The 25,674-nt window shown below is 38.3% G+C and overlaps 1 protein-coding gene across 5 annotated transcripts in view; it reads right to left on the minus strand.

The window, feature by feature from the left end:
- The window catches only part of KLHL32 (kelch like family member 32), a 121,547-nt gene that overhangs the window by 12,425 nt on the left and 83,448 nt on the right, over window positions 1–25,674 (minus strand). For 4 of the 5 annotated variants that reach the window (XM_053974410.1, XM_053974406.1, XM_053974408.1 and 1 more), the window contains one exon: window positions 5,065–5,791. In XM_053974410.1, coding sequence (XP_053830385.1) covers window positions 5,065–5,791 — 727 coding nt within the window. Of the gene's footprint in view, window positions 1–5,064; window positions 5,792–23,708; window positions 23,770–25,674 lie in introns of those variants that run through there. The other variant, XM_053974411.1, reaches the window with a different exon arrangement.

A 25,674-nucleotide genomic window follows, 5' to 3' on the forward strand; every position in this document is an offset into this window, starting at 1 on the left:
TCAAATACAGTAAAAATTAAGTCTGCATATATATGGAACATATAGAGACTAAGACTGGGCCACTAAGGCAATTTTTATGCGCTTGTTAACCTCCCATTCTCTGTGTCAGCCACACTGTAAAATTTGATTTAGATAGATTCTGTAAACTCCTATTATTCCAGATCTACTTTTTATAAAATAATTTTATAGACTTTTCTTGAGAAAAAATTCTTTACTTCACAACAGCATACTGATAGTAACATCATACTTTTCATCCCAAATCACTTGCAAACTCAGAATAATTCTTCAAGATACGTTATCACCATCATTTCCTTGGTCAAAATCTCCACCATCAGGGAAAAAAACCAACAGTTTAAAAACCAGAAGAATGAATCTTGAATTTTGAAAAAAAAAAAAAAAAATTATCTCCTATATTAAGTACAAAGCAACTGTAGAGGGATGGCTTGTTTACCCCCTTCCCCCAAGCTGAGTTTCTATGTGCATGTCAAGATGTTATTTTAGCTGACACACTTAAGGTCAGACAACTTGGGCCTCTGCAAAACACCAGTGTAACACTTTGTTTTAAACAAGACTTTTCATGTGCTAATCTCTGGAGCACCTAAGGCAAAGAGAAGTGTCATTATCCTAAGATGCAGGTGCAGGAATGGCTCAGAGCTGGAATGCCTGGCAGAGGTTCCTTGTCCTTCCATGTCCCCAGGGGCACTAGACCTACACCGCTGGAGGAAGGTTAACATGGATAGAAAAGGAGGTCTCCAGATTTGCATGTGCACTCCACAGAGGATGCTGGGAAATGGGCATAGTTCAAGTCCTCGCTCTTATGGAAAATATCTCCCCGCTTTTATAGACAGTGATTGTTAGTCATGTTGAACTCCAAAGTGTTTAGTGTACTTAGTTCTTCTTTCACTGAAATACTTCACTTTACAAGCATTGTGGCATTCAATTCGTTTGTGAACTTGGTCATGGCATCAGATGTTAACTGGGGTCTAGAAGAATCACCTTTCTATAAAATTTCCAAACCATCTGCCCAATGCAATGTCGGTACAGAGAACTTATTTGTTGTCCTTTAACCCGAGTCAGCAACTCACACAGCCACTCATTCACTCCCCCAGCATGGGATGGGGAAACAACTGGAAAAGTAAAACTGAGAAAATTTGTAGGTTGGGATAAAGAGAGTTTAACAGGTAAAGCAAAAGCCACACACACAAGCAAAGCAAAACATGGAATTAATTCACTGCTTCCTATGAGCAGGCAGCTGTTCAGCCATCTCCAGGAGAGCAGGGATCCATCAAGCATAATGATGATTTGGGAAGTCAAACATCAGCACTATGAACACCCTTTCCTCCTTCTTTCCCCAGCTTTATAAGCTGAGCGTGACACCACATGATCAGGAATATCCTTTTGGTCAGCAGGGGTCAGCTGCAGCTGTCCTGGCTGTGTCCCCTCTCAACCCCTTGCCCATCCCCAGCCTCCTCACAGGTGGGGCGGGGTGAGAAGTAAAAAACACCTTCACACTGTAGAAGCACTGCTCAGCAATAACAAAAACATCCCTGTGTTAGCAGGACTGTTTCCAGCACAGATCCAAAACATTGCCCAGACTAGCTGCTAGGAGAAACATTAACTCTATCCCAGTCAAAACCAGCACATTATTTTAATAAATTCTCATGTTTTGTTTTTCTTTAAATAAGAAAATAAAATGAGGACTGTGGGGAAAAAAAAAATAAATAATGACATAAATATGAAAATATGGAGCTTGAAAAACTCAAGGGCTGAACCCACTTGTGCTGAGCAGAGGGACTGACTAGTTCCAGTGTGCAAAAGGCTCCCTCTTTTAATTTGCTTCTGTCAGGTTAAAAACCCCAAAGAAATTGTAGCAGCTTAAGAGTCCCTCTGTCACCTGAACACCAGCCACCCACCTAATATTGTCATATTGAGTGTGTAAACTCATACAGCGGTCTGTTTTGTCCATTTTCCTTTCCTGCTGCCTTTGCCATGATTTTATTATCTATTAGTTTTGAATCTTTGTCATATTTGTCCCAAAGGAGCAGCAAAGCAAAGCTGAAAATGAATCCAAATAATAATAGAAATTCCTTAAGTCTAGTTAGCTTTTGATCAGCAAAGCCTTTAAGAGGGCATGGGGCTGTAGCAGAGGCACTGAGTAAGTAAATGTTCAGTGTGCAGATCAAGCTTTGATGATGCTCTCCACAAATAGAAGGGCTAGAAACTTATATTATCACTATTTAATTTATTCTCTCACTAAAAACCTGGGCACATTTCCATGGTTCCCTTGCCAGCTGGTAGCAGCAGACTGACTTTGAGAGCTCTTTGCTGATGGCCTGTATTTCCCAGAAAAAGCAGCAGGGATACAGCTCAGAAACATTTCTAACTCAGACTAATTTTTTAATTACTTAATTTCAGGCCACATACTTCAAAATTAGGTTCCCTCCTGCATCACTAATTACTTTTATGCTAACATCTTCTATTCAAAGATGAACAGTGGATTTTCCAGCAGTGACTATGATACAATAAAATGTCTCTCTGTACTATTCCCCTGCCCCTGAATGTACATGTACCACGAGCTACATTCTGGTCCTAAGCAATTAATTAATAATAGAAAGCTAGCGATAGTTATTACATCTCCATCCAATTTTCTTTTTAAAATAACTCTATTCAATACACAACCAGGTTTCAGTGTGAGAGGACAAAATTCAGATCGATATCTACTGAAGTATAGTGCAGTAAGTGCGCTCTCCTACTCCATAATAACCTGTCATAATTAAGAAACTCAAAACTTTCTAAGCATTTTTTCAGAACCTATCAAAATACAACTGAAAAGCCATGTCTACCTTATTCCACTGTTGGTAGCATTTTCAAATATAAATGGAACAATACTGATAAAATGTTTTTTGTTGTTTTGCCCAGTTTTAAAGAATTCATCCAGTAGGCTTCCACTTACTGCTTCCACTGATTCTACAGCTCTATTAGAGGCATATCCTTGAACACAGTATCACACTGCATAATTTTCTAAACAAAAGTGGAATTTAAAATATACAGGCATGCATTTCACCTACATAACTAAGCACATGAATTAATCCTTAGGATAATTTCCCCTTGCCTAGCAAATCCGCAAAGATTAAATTTAATCTTCAATCAGCCCCTTGTTTGACTTAAAAACTGGTATCAAATCCTTTCTTGAGTTTTGATTGTATTGTTTTGTTTAGGGTTTTTTTTCCCCACAAGATTAAGACAAAAAATATTACTTTTTTCGTTTACTAGGGGAAAGACCACACTGATGGATTTCTAGTGCACATTCAATGATTTCATGTGAGGATGTGTAACACCATTTTTTAAAAGGTCCTATTCTTCATAAATACTGACAAATGTAAACCACAAAAAAAGGAAAAAAAAAAGAGCAATCAAGACACAGCAATAGTAACATCCATGTATTTGAAGTGCCCACTGCAGACACACATCCCTCTCTGCTAATAAAATAGGAAAAGTAGTGAATAAACACAATAATGCTCTGAATACACCCAGCTGGTAGCCTAATGCAGAAATCTTGTTCCTGTACTCTACCTGGGTCTCACCTCAGGATTCACACAGCACAAACTCTACAAGACTCCCTAAATGATGGTCACTAAAGAAAATGACCCACAGTACCTGCCAGGGATCTTGGTGATTTGCTGTGTTCTGTCCTGTTTTTAATGCCAAAGTCATCATTCATGACTTTAGTGCATATGTATTAAAAGAGATACCTGCTAATTCCTGTGCCAATGCTTGGGAATCCATTCCCATGAGGCACTTAATCCATAGGGACAGAAAGGTTTATCCGCTAGCCTAAATGACACACTTTGAGAAGCACAGCACAGGCCTAAGAAGCTAACTTAATCTTCCATTCATATTCTATCTTTTCACCAGAGGCCTTCCAGACCATATTAAAATCTCCAGAGGGTATCTATGGTGAAGATGCCAATCACTGAACATTTACCTCAAGGGTTGGCCCCATTTACTCATTAGCTTCCTTAATAAATATTATAACTATATAACCTTCCATGGCACACTTCTTAGTAAGCGGGGAATATTTTTCTGTCAAATCTTCTGTAGACAGCATCGGCTGTATTCCAAAATAACTAATACCCACTACGAGGACTGAGGTAACTAAATCCTCCCACCCTCATCAATGGAACATAACAACTAAAGACTCAGTTGCAAATGACACGTTCTTCTAGGATTAGAGGGTCTATACATTCATCTATCTGTGCCATAAAGCTATGCTTACATCCAGACATCCTTGTGCACTTGTTATGGGCAGAATCATGCATGATTTCTAAAAATGGTCATCTCAGTGTGTTTGAATGTTCCGAAGAGCAAGTGGGAGCAAATAATACATTTGCCTTCAACTCCTGGAACAACACAAGCTAACAAGCATTTAATTTTCCATTTCATCATCCGGAATAAGTGAATCATAGAATATTCTTGGAAAGGACCCACAAGGATCATCGAAGTCCAACTCCAGGCCCTGCACAGGCTCAGGAACCACACCATGTGCCCCAAAGTGCTGTCCAAACATTCCCCAAACTTTGTCAGGGGGATGTTATGACCACCTCCCTGGAGACCCTATTCCAGTGCCCAATCAACCTGTGGTGAAGAACCTTTTCCTGATATCCAACCTAAACCTCCCCTGACACAACTTCAGGCCATTCCCTCGGGTCCTGTGACTGTAAAAAGTACCAGATCCTACTACAGAAACAATGCCTTTTTTAGTTTGTTTTTAGGAAGGACACAGAATTTATCATTGGAAATTTGTCCAAAAGTGCATTATCATTCCAGTTCACTGTGATTTATGAATGGCAGCTGGAGATAGCACATATGATATCAGCAGCTCTGAAATACCGAGTGTAATGTATAAGATACATTACGCTCCTATACTCCTAATGAGGTTTCAGTTCTTTGTCCTCTCCACAGAGAAAAGTTATCATGACATATAAACCAAAGATTTATTACTTTAATTCAAGACGGTATTTTGGTATTTTGTTAGTACCTCAAATTGTGTGAAACGTTTTCTACCTGATATCCAAAGAAGACCATCCACCACATATCCCGCATGGCATGAGAGCGACCGATCAAAGGACTGTACAAAGGTCCACTTGTTCTTCTTGGGGCAGTAGCGTTCGACTGTGGGCAACACTTGACGCAATTCGTTTCTGCCCCCTACGGCATAGAGGTACTCGTCCACGGCTCCCAGCACAAAGTGTTCCCGGCAGTTCTTCATCGGAGCTATCTCGGCCCAGGAGTTGGTGCGGGGGTCATATCGACAGACAGTTCTCACGGCACACGTGCGCCCTGTGGAGTGCTCTACCTCTCCACCAGCTACAAAAAGAAAGTCTCCCATGACAGCAACGCAGTGGTGGCTCCTCCCCACAGGCATAGGCGCCAGCTCGCTCCAGTTAGCGATCCCCGCGATATGAACGTTCTCCTGGTCTACTGGGTTGAAGTATCGCAATTCCTTCACTTTACAGACTTCTCGTTTCTTCCCACCAATAATATAAAGAGTGTCTGACTGGAAGCGAGGCTTTGTCCTTGCAGTTTGCCAAACTGGCTGTGCATAGACGCTCTGGTGGTAAGCCAAGGCCTCATTAATGAGCGCTGTCGCAGTTTCACTGGCTTGGACAAGAGGATGAGTAAGAGCTACAGTATGCAGGGTATCCACATCCATGAGGCCAAAGCGGACATACTGGAGAAGTTCATCCAGATACTGGTAGCGGCAGTTGTGTTCCAACCACCTCACAGCCAGCTAAAAGTGGGGGGGAAGGAAGGGAAAAAACAAGACACACGTTATTTGCACACAATTCTGTCAAAACATGGTCTTTTGAAATTTGCTTGCATTCCAAGAGCAGATATATACTTGCCTCAGTCGTGGTACCTAAAAAGCAGCTGTGAAAGCCTACTAGTCCACATAAAAAGATACAGTGTTTAACAAAAGCATTGTATTGCACCAGCTCCCCGAAACAATTTCCACAGCATTATCAGCTGCTATACAATACTCACCTTGTGCAATCTGTTAGTGTTGCTGGAGACCATACTATCCCTCAATCAAGCTGCTGGAAAAATAATATTAACATAGGGGCTATGGGATCACTGGACACCACAGGTACATTAGAAAGAAGACTAATGTCAGAAGACTACAAAGAAAAGCCTTTTCTGCCCTCCATATTTCATCCTATTTATGACAGAATATTGACGAAATATAACATATTACAACATATTGAATCCTTCTTTTTTTTTTTTTTTCTTCTTCATTTATTTTATTTATAAAGTGGAGAAAGGTGTAAGGGGGAAAAAAATTAAGTCAGAGAAGAGAGAAACACAGAAGAGGCTCTGCTAATTTGGGGTAGACAGAAAGCAACAATTGAGCAACTGCAGCTAGTATTAACATTCAAAATTAAACATAGTATTCAAATCACATAAAGCTTATTTTGAATCCAACTGGTTCTAGAAAGAGGTTAGGAACAGCCTAAACCATTTCAGGAATTGTTGTGTAAGTTATTTTTGAAAACATCCAGTAATGAAGATACCAAAACTTCCTAAGGAAAACCATTCCCATGTTCTGATATCCTCTCAGGCAGATTTTCTTCTTGCATATGCAGAAGCTTTAAACCCTTAAACTCATCACTACATTTTCCACCTTTGGGTTCATATTCCAGCGCAACCCTTGAAAATTATTCAACCATACAGGACAAAAAGTATTTTGTTACCTGCATTTTCTTCTCCACCTCAGATGCATTTTAATATTGGTGCGAGTTTCCTCTTCAGTGAACGAAAAAGGTATTTCAATGCATCTTAGATCATATTTTCTAAATCTCTGTTGCTTGGCTCACAGTTCTGTTATCAAAATTTTTAATGTTTGCTGTTGAAAACTGGACATAATATTCCTCTTAAGTAGTAGTGAATAGGTTGGAAGAATCTCTTTGATTCTAACAATCTATGCCATTCTTGTTTGTACATCACCACATAAGACTGTCAGTGCACTATGATGTTGCTGATCCATATTTAAGTTTGTGACTGAGTACTATTCTTACCCTTTTTTTTTCTTTTTTTTTCTTTTTTTTTTTTTTTGTGCTTGGTTGGTTTGTTTGTTTAGTTTGTTTTTTTTTTTCTGCAGAACTTCCACAGGCTGTCATGCTTTCTCTGTCATTACCCAACTCTGTACTATTCCTTTAGGCCACTGTTCCAGTCAAGATCATTCTCAATCCAAACTGTATTTTCCAAAGCGCTAGAAAACCATTTCACCTTCTGATTTTCTGAAAACATAAATCCCTTATTATTCTTTAATCCAAGTCATTATCAAAGACATTGACTAGTTCTGGATAAGGACTAACTCTACCTGATACTTCAAATCATTTTGACACAGATCTCGTGGAGTAGTTGTTTCTAAGAAGCTGAGCGATAAAAAATTTTCAGCTAAATCTTATGGCCCTGTACTGTTGCTGGGAAAGTCACATAAAGGAGCTGAAAATAAAGGCTGCTCTTATTTATGACTTTCATATATGATGCATTAAATTTATTACTATTTCTGTATTCTGTCAGAGAGGGAAGAAAAACCAAAACCACCTTCTTGTTAAGATTAATTTGAAACAATTTTTCCTCACTGTGAACTTCTGTGAAACAAAGAATCAATGAAGGGCATCAAAAATGCAACAGTAGTTCGGTCAGTTAAATGCTGTATTGAGTTTCAAATACATGCATTAGCTGTATGTATTTTGACTTGTTAGCAAAAAAGACTTTTTATTTAAATGTATTGAAAACGTTTGTGGACTTGAAATCATTGAGCTTTAAAGTCAGGTGTTCTAAATCCACCAAACCCATGTGTCAGGTGTCTCCTACTGAGTTGTATCAGGCAACTTCCTATTCTGTGTCTTTAGCCATGTGAATGATTCCTGAAAGACACTTAGCTCTCAACATTCAGCCACTTGAAATTGAGGAGAAATTCAGGCTATCTTCAGCATATATCAACTAAATGATATGTGGGTTACTATATTGAGCTAGAAGAACTTACAAAAAATGAGTTCTTATCTCTCAGCACTTGTATCCAACAGACTGGTTACTTTCGGAGCTATGTAAAATGGTATCACAGATGTGTCACTTGGGCTACAATGACAGCCATTACAGACTCTGTAAAATACAGGCACTAATGTAAACCAGGACTTGGTAACCACAGGTCTTTTAGAGGAAGTTTAATATTAATGCCTTATTAATATCTTAGAACTTCATCCATCCGCTTTCCTTTATTGTCCTGCCTTTGGTCCCCAATAAATACTGTATAAACACATGAGCAACACCACGTACATTCATAACTTCAAAGAAATGGTACCTGCATTCATTTCTGGATATGGGATGTGTGATGATCTGCACAGAAGGCATTGAAATTTCCATTACAATACATTTTCTCTGCTGTAGGAAATTTGTCATATGCGACTTGATTCATACTGAGTTATTTCTCTACTGAGAATAGTCCTGGAGTTGTAAAAAAATGTTTCACTGAAACCAGTAATGTTTAACTTTTCCCTAAGCCACTACAGCAATGGTTGCAAAGTGATACAAAGATTCTGTTGGCACTCATGTGAGATGTACAATCTATTCCAAATCTTGAACCTAAACCTCCTCTATCCATTCCACACTATTTTATCCCCACTCATCTGTCCTGCATCTTTTTTTATGAAAACCTTTGAACCTTTCCAAATTAAGTTTATTGCAGCCTGCTTGGGATTCTCCACGTGCTGCACCTCAAGGCAACTTTGGCCTATTTCCACCTTTCCCCTCTGACCAGCAGCTGCAGCAGAAATAGGGTAACGTGAGGGGAGGGCAACGTGAATCCCAGGCTGTCTCTTGTGTGGGGTGCTACTGGGTCTTACCAGACTCCATGTCTGAGGTCAGTTTGCTGTGGAAGATTTCATTTTATTGTATGAATTTAGAAAGTAGGGCTAAGAGCCCTGCTAAGAACCTCTGGATGCTCTGTAGGCATTTGACAGAACGCAGAGAAGCTTCACTGAGTCTTGGGGAAGCAACAGAGGTCTGTGAATCACAATGTGTTTAGAAGCTCCCATCCAAATCAACCCATGCTATTGTTTGAACACAATCTGACTACAGTGCCCTGTGTGACCCACACCTGATCTGTGACATTCCAAGGCGGAAAAAAGGCCTTTAAGAGCTAAAAGTTATATTTTTTTTTTATTGCCTTGTCTTGCTATTTGTGACAATTACAGTTTTAAAATTCACTTTGGTGAATTTTAAACAGGTGGTTGATCACTACTTAAACTACTTAAGAATTTAACCTACAAATGTAGGTATCTAGATTTATATTTAGAGAATACAGGACAAACTCCTAAATTGTGACACAAGGCTACGGAACAGGTCATCTGGTTTCAGGAACACTCACCAGCTGAGCCTTAGACTTCCACACTGGTTTTGCAGCACACTGTTACCATGTTCTCTAGCAGAACATGATGTCTCACACTATGGAGGCATGGAAGAAAATTGAGTGTGGGTGAACAGTTTAGCAGCTATTTGAGGGCTGAAAAAGTTCAAAGGAAAGAAAGTTGAATTCCCAAACACATCTTTCACTTGTAGTAGAAGTCGTCACTGGTGGATTGTAACACAGTTCTAACTTTCCTTCAGTGCAAAGGAGGCAATCATAACTCTCATCAGCATATGGCAGACACAAACTTCCATGTACGAGACCAGCTCACATCTGTATATTTATCAACACAATTTCGAACACCTTTACTCAAGTTTTGTTTAATCTAGACCCAAAAACCTGGTGCCTACATAAAAACTCCAGAATTCACTCCATCTATACACTGATTATAGTGCCTATGTTTTCGCCCCTCTGGCAGTAACAATTAGCAACTATAATCAGTATTGGCAAAATAAACTCAAAGCCATTATAGACTTTATGATGCTGCAAGAAAGACATTCTGGCTTCTCTAAGGAAATACCAATTGCGCTTGAAATTACAACTGTACTTAAAATGCTAACAAGCAAGCAAGAAAAACAAAAGATGATACACAATTTTGAGGTTTAAAATATTTGTATCAGTGCTAAATAATTTACAAAAATAAGAAAAGACTCCTACTCCTACAGTCATATAGGCAAATTCTGTTTAAACTGTTAGAAGCTTCTTTTCTATTAATTTTAATGTATGAGTGTGTGAGTAAAGGAAGCCACAGCCTAGTGCCTATATCAACTTTAATAAATAATATATTTTGCCATATTCATCTTCTAAACTAAGTAAATGACAAAAGTAGACCCTCAGAAGGACAGGATTTTCAAACCAGATTAATTCTCTTATTCTAATGCCTTAACCCGCAGGATTTTTCTCCTCCAAGGTTATATTATGTGATTTAGCAATGGAGTGCATTCTCAAAACAGCAGCAAAGAGATGGAAAAAAAAATGTGGCACAGCTGGAGCACACATCAAAGTACATCTTGCATGTTGGATAGCGAGCTCACTGTTTTTCCAACACCTGCTTCTGCTTCCAGCATAGCTACCTGGTCCTTTGGGCTGCCAGCCTATCCCAGGGAGCAAGAGAGACCATCACACCTGTGCCTTGTCTGTACAGCATCCCCCTGCAGTCCTTCTCAAGCCACTCTGCTGGGAAACGTGCCAGACCTCCACTTGACACCACACCAAGTCTTCTAATCAGAAAAGCCAAACCACTTCATGAGTGCAAAAAGCTTGACATACATTTATTAGACTCAGGTTCACTTAGAAACTACTCTAAGTCACAAAGCCAAGGGAAAGTTTCTGTTGACAGAGTTCCAAGAAAGAAAAAACTTATCTAAGCTTGGACTCTGTGAGAGGCAGGGGCCACAGGAACTCTATTAAAGTCATCTTGGCCCGCTCTTTAGTTGATGTATTCATGTAGTAGCCCAATGGACTGCAAATATGCTACTTTATATCATCCAAGGTGTCTAGCAAATGTGACAGCAGTGGAAAAAATGAGGGTGTTGGAGAGTTGGGTTTTCTTGTGTTTTGTTTGTTTTAGCAACAACAAATAGAAGGAAACAAATTTGCTAAGGTTTTAAAACAATTCACACTGTATCATTAAAACAAATGGAAATCCTAATTATGATAACCTAGTGAACGTTCTCATTTTAGGAGAAAACAAAATTTTAAATATGGAATTAAATATGGATCTGGACTGAGATCAGATACATGCAACACAAATGACTCTATTTGTGTGTGACAATCTGATGATGATATTAAATCAGGGGAAGAGAAAGAGCTATAAATCTCACCTGAAGAGTTCTTCTGTTCCTTAACAGAAGCAAAAGTTTTTGGCCAGGAAAAAAAAAATCAAATTAATATCCTTAGCATATTGGACAGTGCTATAGACCTGATTCTATTGATTTTTGAAGCCAAGAAGAGTCATGAAAGTAACACAGTTACTACAGTAATCACCTTAAAGCACCACCAAGCAAACTTCAAAAAGCAAAACTTGGAGTTTACTAGTTTTGTCTTTGAAACACTAGGAATATGTATTTTGGCTGTAAACTCGCACATAATTTTGCCTTTTATTAGATTTTATCTAATAAAAATCTAAAAATCAGCAAGTCTGAGGTGTTCCAGACTGGGACCTCCTGCCTCAAAACCACATTTCAGTTGGCAATTGTCAGCAACACCCTGACTCTTCAAATTGCAAGTACAGGAGCAGAATCTATGGATAAATCAGGACATTTATCAAAGGTCTGAAACAAAGTCCACGGAGGGCTATGGAGGAACTTTCACCTAATCTAAAATGAACATGGATTTCCAAAGGGCCTGAATTGGGATCTCTAAAGGGTCTTTGTCATCCTCTCTCTGGAAGGACAAAATCGAGGGGGTCTAGGATATTAATTGAAGCATTTTAAGCAGGATTAACTAAATTTGTCTGTATCATCCATTTAGGAAGCAAAATGTAAGAATTGTTGCTGAGGAAAAAAGTCCCACCATACAACAAAACATACGCACACAATTTTTCGAAGACATGAGTTACACATGAGTATTTTTAGAAGTTAGTAAACATGCAAGCACAGCCTCCAGACTCCTGCAATTTTATCAGTCAGGTACTATCTTACACAGTTGAGGACAGCAGGAAAAATAAGTGTCTCAAGCCTAGATGCAAGACAGCCTTAAAGATAGAAATCTTTTTCTTCTTTTTATTTTGAATTTAAAATGTGCATAAAAATAAGACTCTAATGAGCTGCATGTGGAACAATCAAAATTATGAGGTATTTGCATTTCTTTTGCACCTTGAGCCAAACAACTACAAAATCATGCATATGATTCTCTCAATCTGAACACAGTAAATGTTAATAATCTATGAATCAGCAATGAAATACCTTTTGCCCCTGAAGAGAGACTTTCTAACCAAAAAGTTGCAGTGCAGTGACTTGAGACCACATTTACACGGCACCAAGCTAAGACATATGCGTGCAGCCTGTGAAAATAAAGCTGTGCCATCCCCCACCCTCTTTACACAGAGACATTTTTAAATTACCTGTTTGTCAGTTTTACAAATGTGTGCCTACGTAAGCAGCTCCCTGTGTGGCGCTGTGTTAGCAAGCAGGCATGCTTCCATTTGCACATTTGGATTCTACAATCAGAATTAAAACATTTGCTCCATTCAGGGTGAGCTGATAAACAGGGATTTTAAATTTTACTTTTTTTTTTTTTTTTTTTTTTAATGTGAAAAATGAAAGAAAAACGTTCCTCTAGATGTATTATGCCTTTGGGCTCCATGTGAGGGAAGCGAAAAAAGACAGAGAAAGCTACTGTGAAGGTCACAGAGTGAAAGAACTTCCTCAGGGCACAGAATAAATTAAATCCCAAGGAAAAAATAAAATGTGATTTCCAGAGTGTGAGGCACAAACTCAAAATGACAATGATTGACAGCCAAACTATATCCGTGCAATATCGAAGACTGCACGTTCTCATTTACCTCAGTGTAGCCAGCAAGCGCCCATTAAACATCCGTCTGATGCCCAAATTAACCTTCTTGGCAAACTGAAAGAGGCACAAACTATCATAATCAACCTTTCATTATCACAGCAGCCTCTAGTTAAAGGGTCAGAATAATTGTGCCATCAGAGCCCTGATTGTTTTCAATCAACAGACGACTGGAGTGACAGCTCAGTGATGGAGTAGTTTGATGAAACCGCACCAGGCCTAATCAGAGCAGATGAAAGGAAGGCATGATTGGTGCAAATGAACAGTCGTGCCTCTCTTTTTCATTTACAATCTGAAATTACTCTTGAATTTACGGGGTTTTTTCTCCCTTATGAGTACCTCTGAAAGAATGTTTGACTTATTATGGGTTCTGACAGTGCAGAGTTATAAAACACAGGTAGGGTTTTCAGCCCAGGCTTTAAGTGGGTATTCAGCATAATTTTAACAAATTCACTCTTGAAAAGCACAAAATGACTAAAGACTTCCAATGACCTAACCTTTCAGTGCTGTTTGATTAGCAGAACAATTTATCACAGTTCACATTCTTCATGATAAGAGAAGATTTAAAAAAATGGGTAGGGATCATTTTCAAATGTTTTCTCTTAGCCAATACATTTATTGTATTATTGCTCTCCTGTTTTCTCTCTCTCTCACACACACAAAAAAATATAAATTAAAGAACACTGCATTAATAACCCTTTTCGTCTTTGAATGAATAATAGAATCCAAGCAAGGGTTTGTTTGCAGATGAAAGTAGAGACCAATTATCATGCCACTGACAGCATCAATATTTAGTTTTCTGGTGGATTGGGTTGTTCCTTCCCACATTTTAAAGGACGGGAAATTAATCAATCCCACTAGGTGTTTCTTACCTTACTCATCAGCATTGATTCAGAGTGTTTCACAAGTATACAGGAAAAAAAAAAAAAAAAAGGAAAAAATGTAGGGGCTGCTTACAGAAATTTTGGAAAGAATGAAAGATTCAAGTGTCCTGCACCTCCTCTGCTAGTTTCACTTTGTCTCCCAGACTCACCCTGATCCACCCATATAGCTTTCCCTTCTCACAAGGCTGCTGCAAGGAAGGTGAGGTAAATAAAAATAATCTCATTTAATTGTACCTCTGAAAGGAGCAAGTATTTCAAATGGTCAGTGATAAATTTTTGTTCTGTGATCTTGGTCATCATCGGATGTTCTCTAGTTTGTCAAGTTCATACCAATGTTCACATCAGCATACCAAAGCACAAAACAAGCAGCCCAGAAGCAAAGATTTTGATTTGTCTGAAACAGGAGTGGATAGAGAAGTTTGATCCAAACAACAAAGAATTTAAGAAATTTAATGTCCTGTATCTCTTCTCACACTACAGAAGGGAAGTTTTACTTCCTTAAAAGTTTGGGACTGTAGGCAGAACATTCATCTAAGTGAAAGTACCCTCAGCAAAAGAAGCTGTGAGCAGGCTTGCACATCCTTACTGACACACAGGGTGCCATTTACAATTATTGAAGTGTATACTTTTCCAAGTATAAAGACACTGTTTATGAAATATATATGTGTGTGTGTATATATGAGTGTATATACATATATATATAGTGAACTCTTGGAATTAACCCAAAACATTCCTTACAATCCAGTGAAGAAGGTAAGTAAGAGTTTGGGAAGCTGCCCACACGTGTTTTGTTGGATGCAGCAGAAAGAAGATTCCAAAAGCAAACATTTCTCTACATAAAGAGTCTCAGATTCACATTTCCCCACCACAAGGGACCACTGCACACATTCAAAGATCCTGTCATTCTGCTATTTGTCCCCAACTCCTACCCAGCCAAGTCCACACTACTGCTAGAATTCTGCTTCAGCAGTGGCACTGGAACTGTGTACATGGATACCCCTGAAGTCTGTTCCCAAACTGAAGACTGAGACCACAGCTGGCAGGAAAGAAAAAATATGCATCCTTCCAGACCCAAATATTATTCCTGTGATGCAGTCAGACTCTCAGCTTCACAGATCGACAGGGCCTGGAGGACTGAGGGATTGGCTCCAGCAATAAAGAGGGAAGCCAAATATAAATGAATTGACTTCAGGAAATACACAGCCCCAAAGGAAAATTAAAGAACACCAAGGTTCATTATCTCTGGAGAGTGAAAGCACTTGTTAGAGTATGTCCTCCTGACCTCTGATCAGGCTCCACAGAAGCTGCAGTGGATTTATCCAGAGGACTACACAGGGAACTGTTCACCTACATAAGAAATGCTCTATTTCTTGGCTGGTTTGCTGGTTTGGGATCTATGTGATGTCCTGGTGACAACCTGCAACTTTCAGAACATGAGTCCTGCAGTCTGTAAGTCACTTTGCAAGAGGCAGAAATTTGATTTTGATCTTTCAGCTGGAAAACACTGCAGCAAGCAGAGTTATTGGACAAAGTCTCTAGCATCAGAAATTATGCATTTCATGATAATACTGATATTATGTAATTAAAGCAGAGACAGATAATGCAGGTGTATTAAAAACACACATTTATAAAAAAATTCACAGCATTAAAGCGAATCACAATGTATTAAAAATACTTCTTAAGTTTTCCTCAAGTGATAATAATAACTACTGATAATATCTATCTCCTTAAAGCATTTAAGCAGTAAAGCATCCATCACCAATTGCTGCTGGACAAAAATACTGCACAATAGGTGTCCTGTTGTCCTGTCCTGTTTCAACAGATGCAAGGAGGATAACACAACATATACATCTTTGGCAGATTTCTTACTCGTAAGCAAACAGCTTCAGGAGTAATAACTTTAACACCTGTATTTCCATCTCAGAATTTTTTTAAGAATTGTTTCTGCACAGTATCCTTGTGAGAGAGAGAGGAATTCTTTATCTAAAGACAAACTCTCCACCAACCAAGTAGAGTCCCTTGCATTGTCAGTTTAGTGCTTTACTGCAAGCTTCCTTCGCCCCTAGTACCACATAATTATAGTGGCCTTCTCAAAAGGGACATTATTTTAGGAAAAAGGTTGGAGAGAAAGAAAATGCTAGTTTCATCTTTTTATGTATGTGTTTCCTATGAAACACATAGGAAAAAAAACCCTGTTTTGTAATAAAAGTAAATAATAGTATGTATGCATTCAGAATTGTATTCACTTCTTTTACACACTTTCTCCATTTCTTATATTTACTGGTCACGAGAGTAAGAAGTTTACCTAGAAGACATTGATTAAACTCAGTGAAGATATTCCATCTTTTTAGACTTACAATAAAATAACTATGATTGCAAATCAGCTTTACAAAAGGCTGGCTGAACTACATTAATATATAACATTATATACAGTAAGTAATCATATTAAAGCAATTAGTTACTGTAATAGAAAAACTCATCTACTCATCTCATCTACTGGAGTTCAAAGTGAAGGAAGGTACAGACAGAAGGTAAACTCTCAGCTGCTGTAAATTATCACAGCTCATGAAAGCTTGCCATTTTACACCTTCTGGGGACTCTGAACTACAAAATTATACAGAATATTCCTTCCAAGTATCTAAAAGCAAATTATAAGCAGTAAAACTCAGGCTTCCCCAAGAGAAGTTTACATTTCAACCACTTTCTCAAAATGGGAACCAAGAGAAAAATTAGGTGTCTTAATCAAAATCTGTCCCCTCAGTCTGTCCAACTGAGTGTCTTCATTCCATTACAAAAAATCCAGTGGAAATTTTGGTGCTTATGGCACAGAAAAAAGTCGGGTGATATACAGGTATCTGAAAGTGAGGACAAAACAGTTCCCTAAGTATCATCTGCCAAAAGTACTTGAGATATTTTTGCAGCTGAAAAGTGCAAGGCAATACAGGCAATAAACAGTGCATCCTTTCTTAACCTTGGAGCAGCACAGACAAAACTGTCCCATAGTGTGCTTCAAGAGAAGTCTACTCTTGTGTGATCAGGTCCTCAAACCATGAAGGAGTTTCCTCTACAGTCACTTGGAGCTTCTCTACCAAGGCAGATTTACAACTCTGCTTCTCAAACCTGGTTCTTCCACTGTGATAGAAGGGGCAAGCAAGGCCCTGTGCAACCCCTTTCAGTGACACTCCACATGTACTAGCATGTGTTTAAAAGCTGTAGTGACACTCCACATGTACTAGCATGTGTTTAAAAGCTGTAGTGACACTCCACATGTACTAGCATGTGTTTAAAAGCTGTAGTGACACTCCACATGTACTAGCATGTATTTAAAAGCTGTAGGAGCTTGTGTGCAGCTCCTATTGCAACAGACTTTACAGCTACCCCACCACTCACAGCCACTCTGTTTTCCTGTGCCCTGCAATGGCTGGCACACCTGGGAGTCTATACACATAAAATAAATGAGCTGGGAATGATCACGCTGGAAAGGCTTTGCTTACACTTGTAATCAAGGCAGATTTTGTTTTAATAAGATCATCAAAAAGGAGTGTGGAGGGTGACAATGCAAAGCCAATGAAAGCAGAGCAAAGCAAAGCAATAAAACCAAATCCAAAATATGGCATCCAGAGACTCAATCTTGCTTTTTCCAGAGACACAATCTCAACTTTTTCCTTTGAAACAAGTCCAGCCACAGAGAGTTAGAAATGACAAGGAAATCAATCTCCTCCATAAACATGTTGCATCTAGGTAAAACCTTACAAAGGGAAGGCCTTGTAAAACCATGGCTTAGGCCTGTTACTTTGGCTAAGCAGAAAAGGGAAAGTGACTCAGCTGAATTAGAGGTAGAAAAACAAATTCTGTAACCATTGTCAGTTCACATTGTGGTGTATGGTGGTTGGTTGAATTATGTTTGTTATGATTTAAAACTATGTAGCTGATAAAGGTCTAACTGCTTAACAAAGCCAGGTTTTTGCAATAAAGCAGCTCTCGTTTGCACTGCTGGGGACTCTGCATCGTCACATCAACATTCCTGAAGTGTAGCTTCATAGGTCCATAAAACTGCCTCTCTTTAATAACTGGATAAATGGCAAGAAGCTCTGAGGTAAAAACTTCTTGCTGTCCCTTTTCAAATGCATCACAAAGTGCTCAAGTTTGGATCCTCCATCATTTGTTGTGATGGTAGAACCAACATTGCTAGTTGCTTTATATCTGGTAAGTTTTCTGAAGCTGCAAAGAACAGAAGCTTATCTCTTCATAAACACAGCTGTTTGACTAGGGCTCTTAACTGTGATTTGATTTCACTTTAAGGAGATTAGGGTTTATGATAGCATTTATCTTTTCTGAAACAGGGTAAAGACAGAGAACATGGGAGGTGGAAAAGGACCTACCTCCAACAGCCATCATTTCAAAATCTAGAATTGCCCATTTTTATTTTTAGAGAAAACATTCAGGTCGACATCAAATGCATTGCAACTCTACATAGCCACACTTAGCACTAAAACAAGTTGCTGGTACATAATTAATAAGTGGAAAAGACAATTTTTACCATCTGACACACACTGGTTTTATTCCTATTCCTCTCTTGCTATTTTTCCCTCTGAAATATATTTTAGAAGTGTAGCAGCTCACTCCAGAGACAAGAATCTACAAGCTTTCATCAGTAAAAAACTGTTAGAAAATGGAATAGGCACAAAATTGACAAAATTCTATAAAAATGCAATTCAGCTCTGTGAAAATTAGTCTAAATGGTTCTTGAATGTAAAAGGATTCCTATTCCTTTCTTCCCTATTGTTAGGGTATAATTTTCTAGGGATTTAATAAGCAAATCCAACAAATCACAAAAAAAAGTTTCATTTCTATAATATTCTTTACAACAGCTATACAGGACTTGTATGTCATCAATATGTTGATCACACACAAAAACGTACTTCAAAGTACACGCTCTCCTTAGCTGGTTTATAAATATGCATGTATTCAACACGCGGTGTTACTACAAAACCTCTGACGTCAAATTTTCCAACCAAAATCACAGAACAGTTTGGGTTGGAAGGGAGCTTAAAGATCACCTAGTTCCAACACTCTGTCATGGACAGTGTCCATTAGACCAGGATGCTCTAAGCTCCATCCAACCTTACCTTGAACACTGCCAGGGATGGGGCATCCACAACTTCCCTGCCAGCGCCTCACCTCCCTCACAATAAAGAATTTCTTCTGTATCTCTGATCCAAACCTACCCTTTTTCAGTTGAAAGCCATTTCCCCTTGTTGTATCACTACATGCCCTTCAAAACTGTCCCTCTCCATCTTTCTTGTCTGCCCTCTTAGATACTGAAAAGCTGCTGTGAGGTTGTCCTGAGGTCCTCTCCAGGCTGAACAACCCCCACTCTCTGAGTCAGTTTTATTGACTTTGATTTAGTCCCCACAGGATGGGCTTTAGATTAACTCACTGCATAAGCAAATGAGTCCTGCATTAATTTTTCAAAGTCAACTAATTGTTCTAAGAAAGCTATTTCTTTCAAAAAGTTACTTAAACACTTAGAACCACATTTGTAATTGCATTTGAGATCCCAAATGTATCTAATGAATTGGGAATGTCAGAGCTTCCCCATAACAAGATTAAAACAAACATAAATTTATTATATAAACCTACTAAATAATACCTGAAGCAAACTAAAACACCTGTAACTGCTATAAGATAAACCTTGTAAAATTATGTCCTATAGTTTCACTCAAACAATAAAATAGGTTCCTCCCTAAAGGAGCATTTTGAAAGCTCTTCAACACAGATTTTCACTTCAGACACTGTGATCTTCCAATCTGTCATTACTATCCCACATAGACCATTAGCTTGGAAGCCACCTCACAGGAAAGCTTCTTAAGATCTTTTTGACAAGTGTATTTGTCATAATTTCTTCCATTTCTCCCTGGCACGAGGGAGTCCAAAGTGATCAAAGGAGTAAAAGGAACCCTTTGTCACAAAGCAAGGAAACCCTCAGCTCTGCAGCTCACTTGCACATCTGGAAGCTGCCAAGGGTGTCCCAGCTGGAGTAAGAAAGGCTGTGCAGGAGTGACACTGCTTTTCCATCTCCTTGCCTCCTCACCTTCCTGGAGCCACCAGTGTCCTGATCCTGGGGCGGGAGTGGTAGCACAGGGCAACAGCTAATGAGATCTCAGCAGTCGTGCGGAACCAACACACCTGTCCACAGCTCCAGACACACGAGTGCAGCTTCACTACATCTAACTCAGAGCACTTTGGGCACTTAACCCCAGAACGAGATTCCAGCTACCTTAACACATTGATGACCATGCTCATGGGTTCAGGAAACACGGAATTCAGCTTTCTTCCACCGTCTTCTCTGGCTTTGTGGTTACAAATGAAAGTAATTGCTTCTATCAGCTCCCAAACGAAAATTTGTTGAAATACACAGCTGGGAATTCTCAGAAGAGTTTCTAATTTCCTATAATTTTCCACAAGTTTAAATCCACTGGAAACAGTGTTAAACAGCTTTACTAAGATTTTGAAAGACTAAAGATTACTAACATTTATACCTCTGAATGGAAAACATTAAGTAAGATAGTAACAACAGACTGCCATATTTGATCATCCATGGTATCTGTGGATTTTAGACTTTACGTTATTTTCTTTAACTTAAAAACTGATGTATATTTTCAACCACACTTGGCTTTCAAAACAGCTTCAGCAACTTTTTTTTTTTTTATGTAACCACATATCTCTGTATGTTTATACAATTATACTTCAGATAATATCCCACAGATCCGAGCCACAAAGAGTGCAACAGTCACTACAAATCCCCCCACAGCAGACAAATTCAAATGTAGAATGCAGTAACACAGAAGAAGTCTCGCTGTGTGGACACCTTGGTGTCTTTTTCTAAATCAAAATGCACATTCACTGCTTAGCTGAAGAAGTGACCTAAATCCAAAAGCTGTGAGCACAGCAGCCTTCCTAAATACTGGTGTGATGCTCTGTGCACTTCTGAAGGTAATCTGGGATAAATAAGTTGAGGCAATATTACTGTAGGACAGCAAGACAAAAGTAATGCTCTCTAGTAATTCTCCAGTGCTCACAACAATAGCAGCAAAATAATCAAGTTTTCTGACATGTATCAAAAAGAACATTAGAAGAACAAACAGCTGCTCCTAACATTGCTTTAATACTGAAAATTGCTTTCTATATTGTTATACTTGATAAATAACAGTAAAAATATTAGCTAACATTAAAAAAACAGGAATCTGAAACTTTTAAAAATTCAGAACAAAGGCATATATAAAGTTCACAAGATATTACTCAAGATATTACTGTAAAGGACAAAATTAAGAGCCCATTCGAATTAAACCAAAGTAGACAAAGGGGAAAGGTGTTTCATAAAATAAGGGAACAGTGCCAACAGGGACGGCATTCATTTTCCCTACAAGCCAAAATGCCATTGCTATTACAAACTATACAGAAATTATATCAGGAAAAATGTGTGTGACCTGAGCACATCAGCTGAACAGTGTGAGTTCCTGCTGCCTACATCCACTGCTTGATCCTGTGTATCCTGCATGAACCCTGGCCAGTTTGCAGTTCCAGTGGACACCAACCTCCTTGCACACCTTGGGCCACAATGCCAGCTTGGCCTACCTATAATGGATGTCCTACCAATACTGCACATGCTTTATAAAAATTAATCCCACCCAGTCTGGAGAGATGGCAAGGAATACACCACTGCACAGAGTCAATTCAGGTGAGATACCTATTTTATGAGGATTAGATGAAGGAAAAGGAAACCTGCAGCCTATCACAGGTTATGTTTCCATACTACTTTTATCTGAGGGTAACTGTGTGATTTTGCCTGCAGCTAGTCACGACACACATAGTACCACCATCACAGACGTAGTACGCTGGATGCTGGCATTCATAGGCGGCTCTCTGGCACTTTTATTTAGACTTTCACTAAAAGGGTACAAAAAAGGAGGTAAAAGCACAGGAAAACACACATGGGTAATATGTTAATTTTCTCATTTAGCCTCACCAATTCACCTCAGCCTTGATATGTATCAAGCCCCTTTTTTATCTTCTATGCCTTTCTTGATGAGAGGCTGACAGCCATATTTTAGAGAGGTAGTTGTCTGCTTAGGAACAAGGAACAAGCATTAGAGTAGACATTATTTCACTTATTGCCCAAGAGAGCACTTAAGCTTATTTCTTGAATAGTGAAGGCTAATAGACTGCCTTAACACAACATTGATTACTGAGATGCTTTCCTTCACATATATTTTATGTTGTTACTTGTTTGCAGTAAAACTTAAGTTCACATTTAGCACTTAAACCACATTTCATTAAAATATATATATACCCCTGAGAAAAATGACTTCTACTCTCTCCATGTGAAAAATTGCTCTGTAATACCAAAAGATTGACAGAAGAAAAAATCAAGTATTGATATGAAGGAATGGCAAGCTTGTACCAGAACATGACAACCCACTTTAGAAACTGCTGTTCTGCATAGGTAAATGTGTGCATCACTGGAGATGTATGGAAGATGTCTTTGGATCTATCATCAATACAGAACTGTTCCATCATAGCAGGCTGCCACAATGGGTACACCACAAAATTCCCTATAGCATTGAACTGTAGACAAATATTTCTGCAGACAAATAATTTTGGCCCTTCACAAATGCCATCAGGAAATCAAAAATGGAGCTCGAGAGTAAGAAAAGGCTCTTGAAAACCAGGCACAGAAGAGGATAAACAGGACTGTAACAAGAAAATTGGATTTCTACACTTAATATTTTTATAAAAGATACATTACAAGCTCATATTGACCTATAACATTGCAGTATTCTTGTCATTTATTTTTCTATTTATTCAAGCAAAGACACTTCTACAATACAGAGACCAAACACTGTTTTTGCACATCCACAGGGATAAAAGTGGTAGTGTTATACTTTCACACATGGAACACATACTTCAAGAACACAAGTTCAGAAGTCACACACAAAGAATTTAACAGGGCTAGAATGTCTTAGGAATGCCTTGGAAAAGGCACAACACATTTGCATGCATCCTAGCTGAATAAACCACTCATGCAGTTTTATCTACCATCTTTTCCTATATTGCTTGCTCATCAGTTGATTAAAAAAAAAAAAAAGAAAAAAAAAGAAAAAAAAAGAAAAAAAAAAGAAAAAAAAAGAAAAAAAAAGAAAAAAAGAAGAAACCAATGAAAGCCCGGGAAAACTTCTAACCTCATGTCCAAAGAAGTATTGACAAATACTAAAATTGATCTGCTTTTATTGTTAGCTTTTTAAAATTTATATGTATCCTTTAACAACCTTAAACAGTAGCACTGTTTAAGTGATACTGTATAAACAGTATCCTTAAACAGTAGCACTGATGGAAGAAATTAATCTATACTGATCTCACTTAAGATTTTTTTCCAAATATGATTTAAGAGTCTACCTTGGATCAAGTGCAGTATTTAATACAGAACCATTTGACCAATTTATTGCATGGAGACAGAATAATCCAGTAAATAGTTCTCTTTCTAACCATTAGCATGATATTTGAAATATGAATATTTAAGCCTCATGACACTGAAGTTTCTAATAACAAATATAAGGCATAATTATATCATAACTAAAGCTAACATTAGTTTTTTTACTTAAATCTTTGGCTTGTTTTCTACTTGCTAAGGTTCCAACAACAAGCCCTCTACCACTATATTTCTCTGGCAAACTTGTTCCATCTTACAGGATTGGTTACTTTTTCAATTATCAAGGCAAAGAATTCACCTGCTTCCTTGAAGTACAGCCAATGATTCTTTCTTGTAATGGTCAATTATGAAAAGATTCACTTTTCATTTCACGAAAAACTAGACATTTATGTCCTTGTCATGACTGCTTCCTGTGGAAAAAAGAAGGGTGCTTCACAGGTCATGATGAAGAAGAACAAAACAGAAGAAAAGGTTGTTTTCCTCCACCTTCTTCATGATTCTTTCCTTTGTTTTCTTCATTTTTTTTATTTAATCCTTTTTGCCATGTCACTGACTTAACTTTACACATTTTAATGCAGCTGACAAATCAAAAACTTTTTATTAAAAAAATATTTTATAATCTCACGTGCTAATAAAATGTAAAAATCAACATGAAAACATATGTTATGTCAACTAATAATCATAATTACTGTCTTAGCTTATTTAAGAAAGCCCTGATTGAAGAGGCTCATAAATTGATCCAATTTCACAGCCTACACAGGCTTTCTGGTGGGGTTTTCGGTTTTTATTTGTTTTAAGAAACACATCACTATAGTGCTTGTCTATTGTCTCCACTTAAAATAAGACACATCAAGCCAAAGAATCTGAAAAATCAACAGGAATTTCTGTAGTAGTTGGCAGTAACCCATAGCCTAGCACACTGCCACTAATATTACCATTTAACTTTCTCATACTTGGTTTGTTCACAGTTATATTTCACCATACTCACTAGAACTAGCCAATTGTGGATTGGTAGCCTAGAAAAAATACAAAGTATGACAGATAAGAGCTTCAATCACTTCAGTTTAATAATATTCAAGCATCCCTCCATGTACACCTTCTGATGCATTAAAATAACCACCTTAATCTTGATGTGCACTAGGATCAGATCACCCAGTGGACATTGGGAACTCAAACTGGTGTAAAAAACTGTGCTCTGCAGACAGTGGCACCCTTTCCAGAGGTTCTTGGAGGGAAGCTTTAATTTGTGCTTAGGGCTTCATGGCAGCCCTACTAGCAAAGGTGCCTTGGGGACATGCTGAATTCATATTGACACGCAGCCATGTGTGTGTGTAGAGGCCACACTAGTCACAGGTAAGACAGATAAATCAAATGCTAGCATCCCCCCATCAGTTTTTCTATTATCTGCCCCACTTTGTGCAAATTTCCTCCAGCTTCCCCAACACCTCTTGCTTTGCTGTTCTTCCTTAAGACATGGGACGGGGATTTGTCAAAGTCAATGAGCACTTTATTACAGTGAGAGTGCTCAGTAATGAACAATTCAGCAATTTAATGAGATTCTGTAGATCTGTCTCCAGCCTGTCCATCAAGTTTCACTTCTATAAAGCAGCCTGACACTAATCCTCTGGCATACCCAATCTTCACCCTGGGCTGAATATTAGATTCTTCCATGGTATATTGCATTACCACTATAACCTTAGCAAAAATGATGAACTTAACTGTACTTGAGGCAATATAGCTGGTCTAATTTGATTTTCTTCTATTGGGTTGACTATGAGGGAATTACTTATTTACTAAGATAAAGCAAGAAACCAGTTTCTTATTGCCTTCTGAATGCCCAAATTGGTAAATATTTATATGTGTCTTTTAATTCATTCTGGAAGCTGGAATATTTATAAATATATATTTATTCCTGGTTTTACAAACTGAATTAAAAAGATGCATGCACATTTTGCCTGCAGCAGAAAACTAGTTTTAAAAAATTCTTCGGAACAGCATTAGTAACCTTTAGGGAGGCTATTATGATAACACTTAAATGGACAGTGTGGAGTTTGTTGTCACTCAGAAAGCAGCATATTACCTATCTCTCCCCAGTATGACCCTGCAACAGAAACAGAGGCTTTGTCATATTTGCCTCATGAAGTGTTCATTGACTGGAGTGCACACAATTAAGAAAATTACGTCCAAGTCTTGCAAAACAGGACAGTTAGACAGGATTTGAAAACTCCCACTTCCCAAACATCATTATAGCAGGTTACAGAAGGCATATGACTGGGCAAATATCGAGTTATACTTGAATGGCTTCCCACAGAAAC

This window comes from Vidua macroura, chromosome 3 (assembly GCF_024509145.1).
Source record: "Vidua macroura isolate BioBank_ID:100142 chromosome 3, ASM2450914v1, whole genome shotgun sequence".
NCBI classification, from domain to species: Eukaryota; Metazoa; Chordata; class Aves; order Passeriformes; family Viduidae; genus Vidua; species Vidua macroura.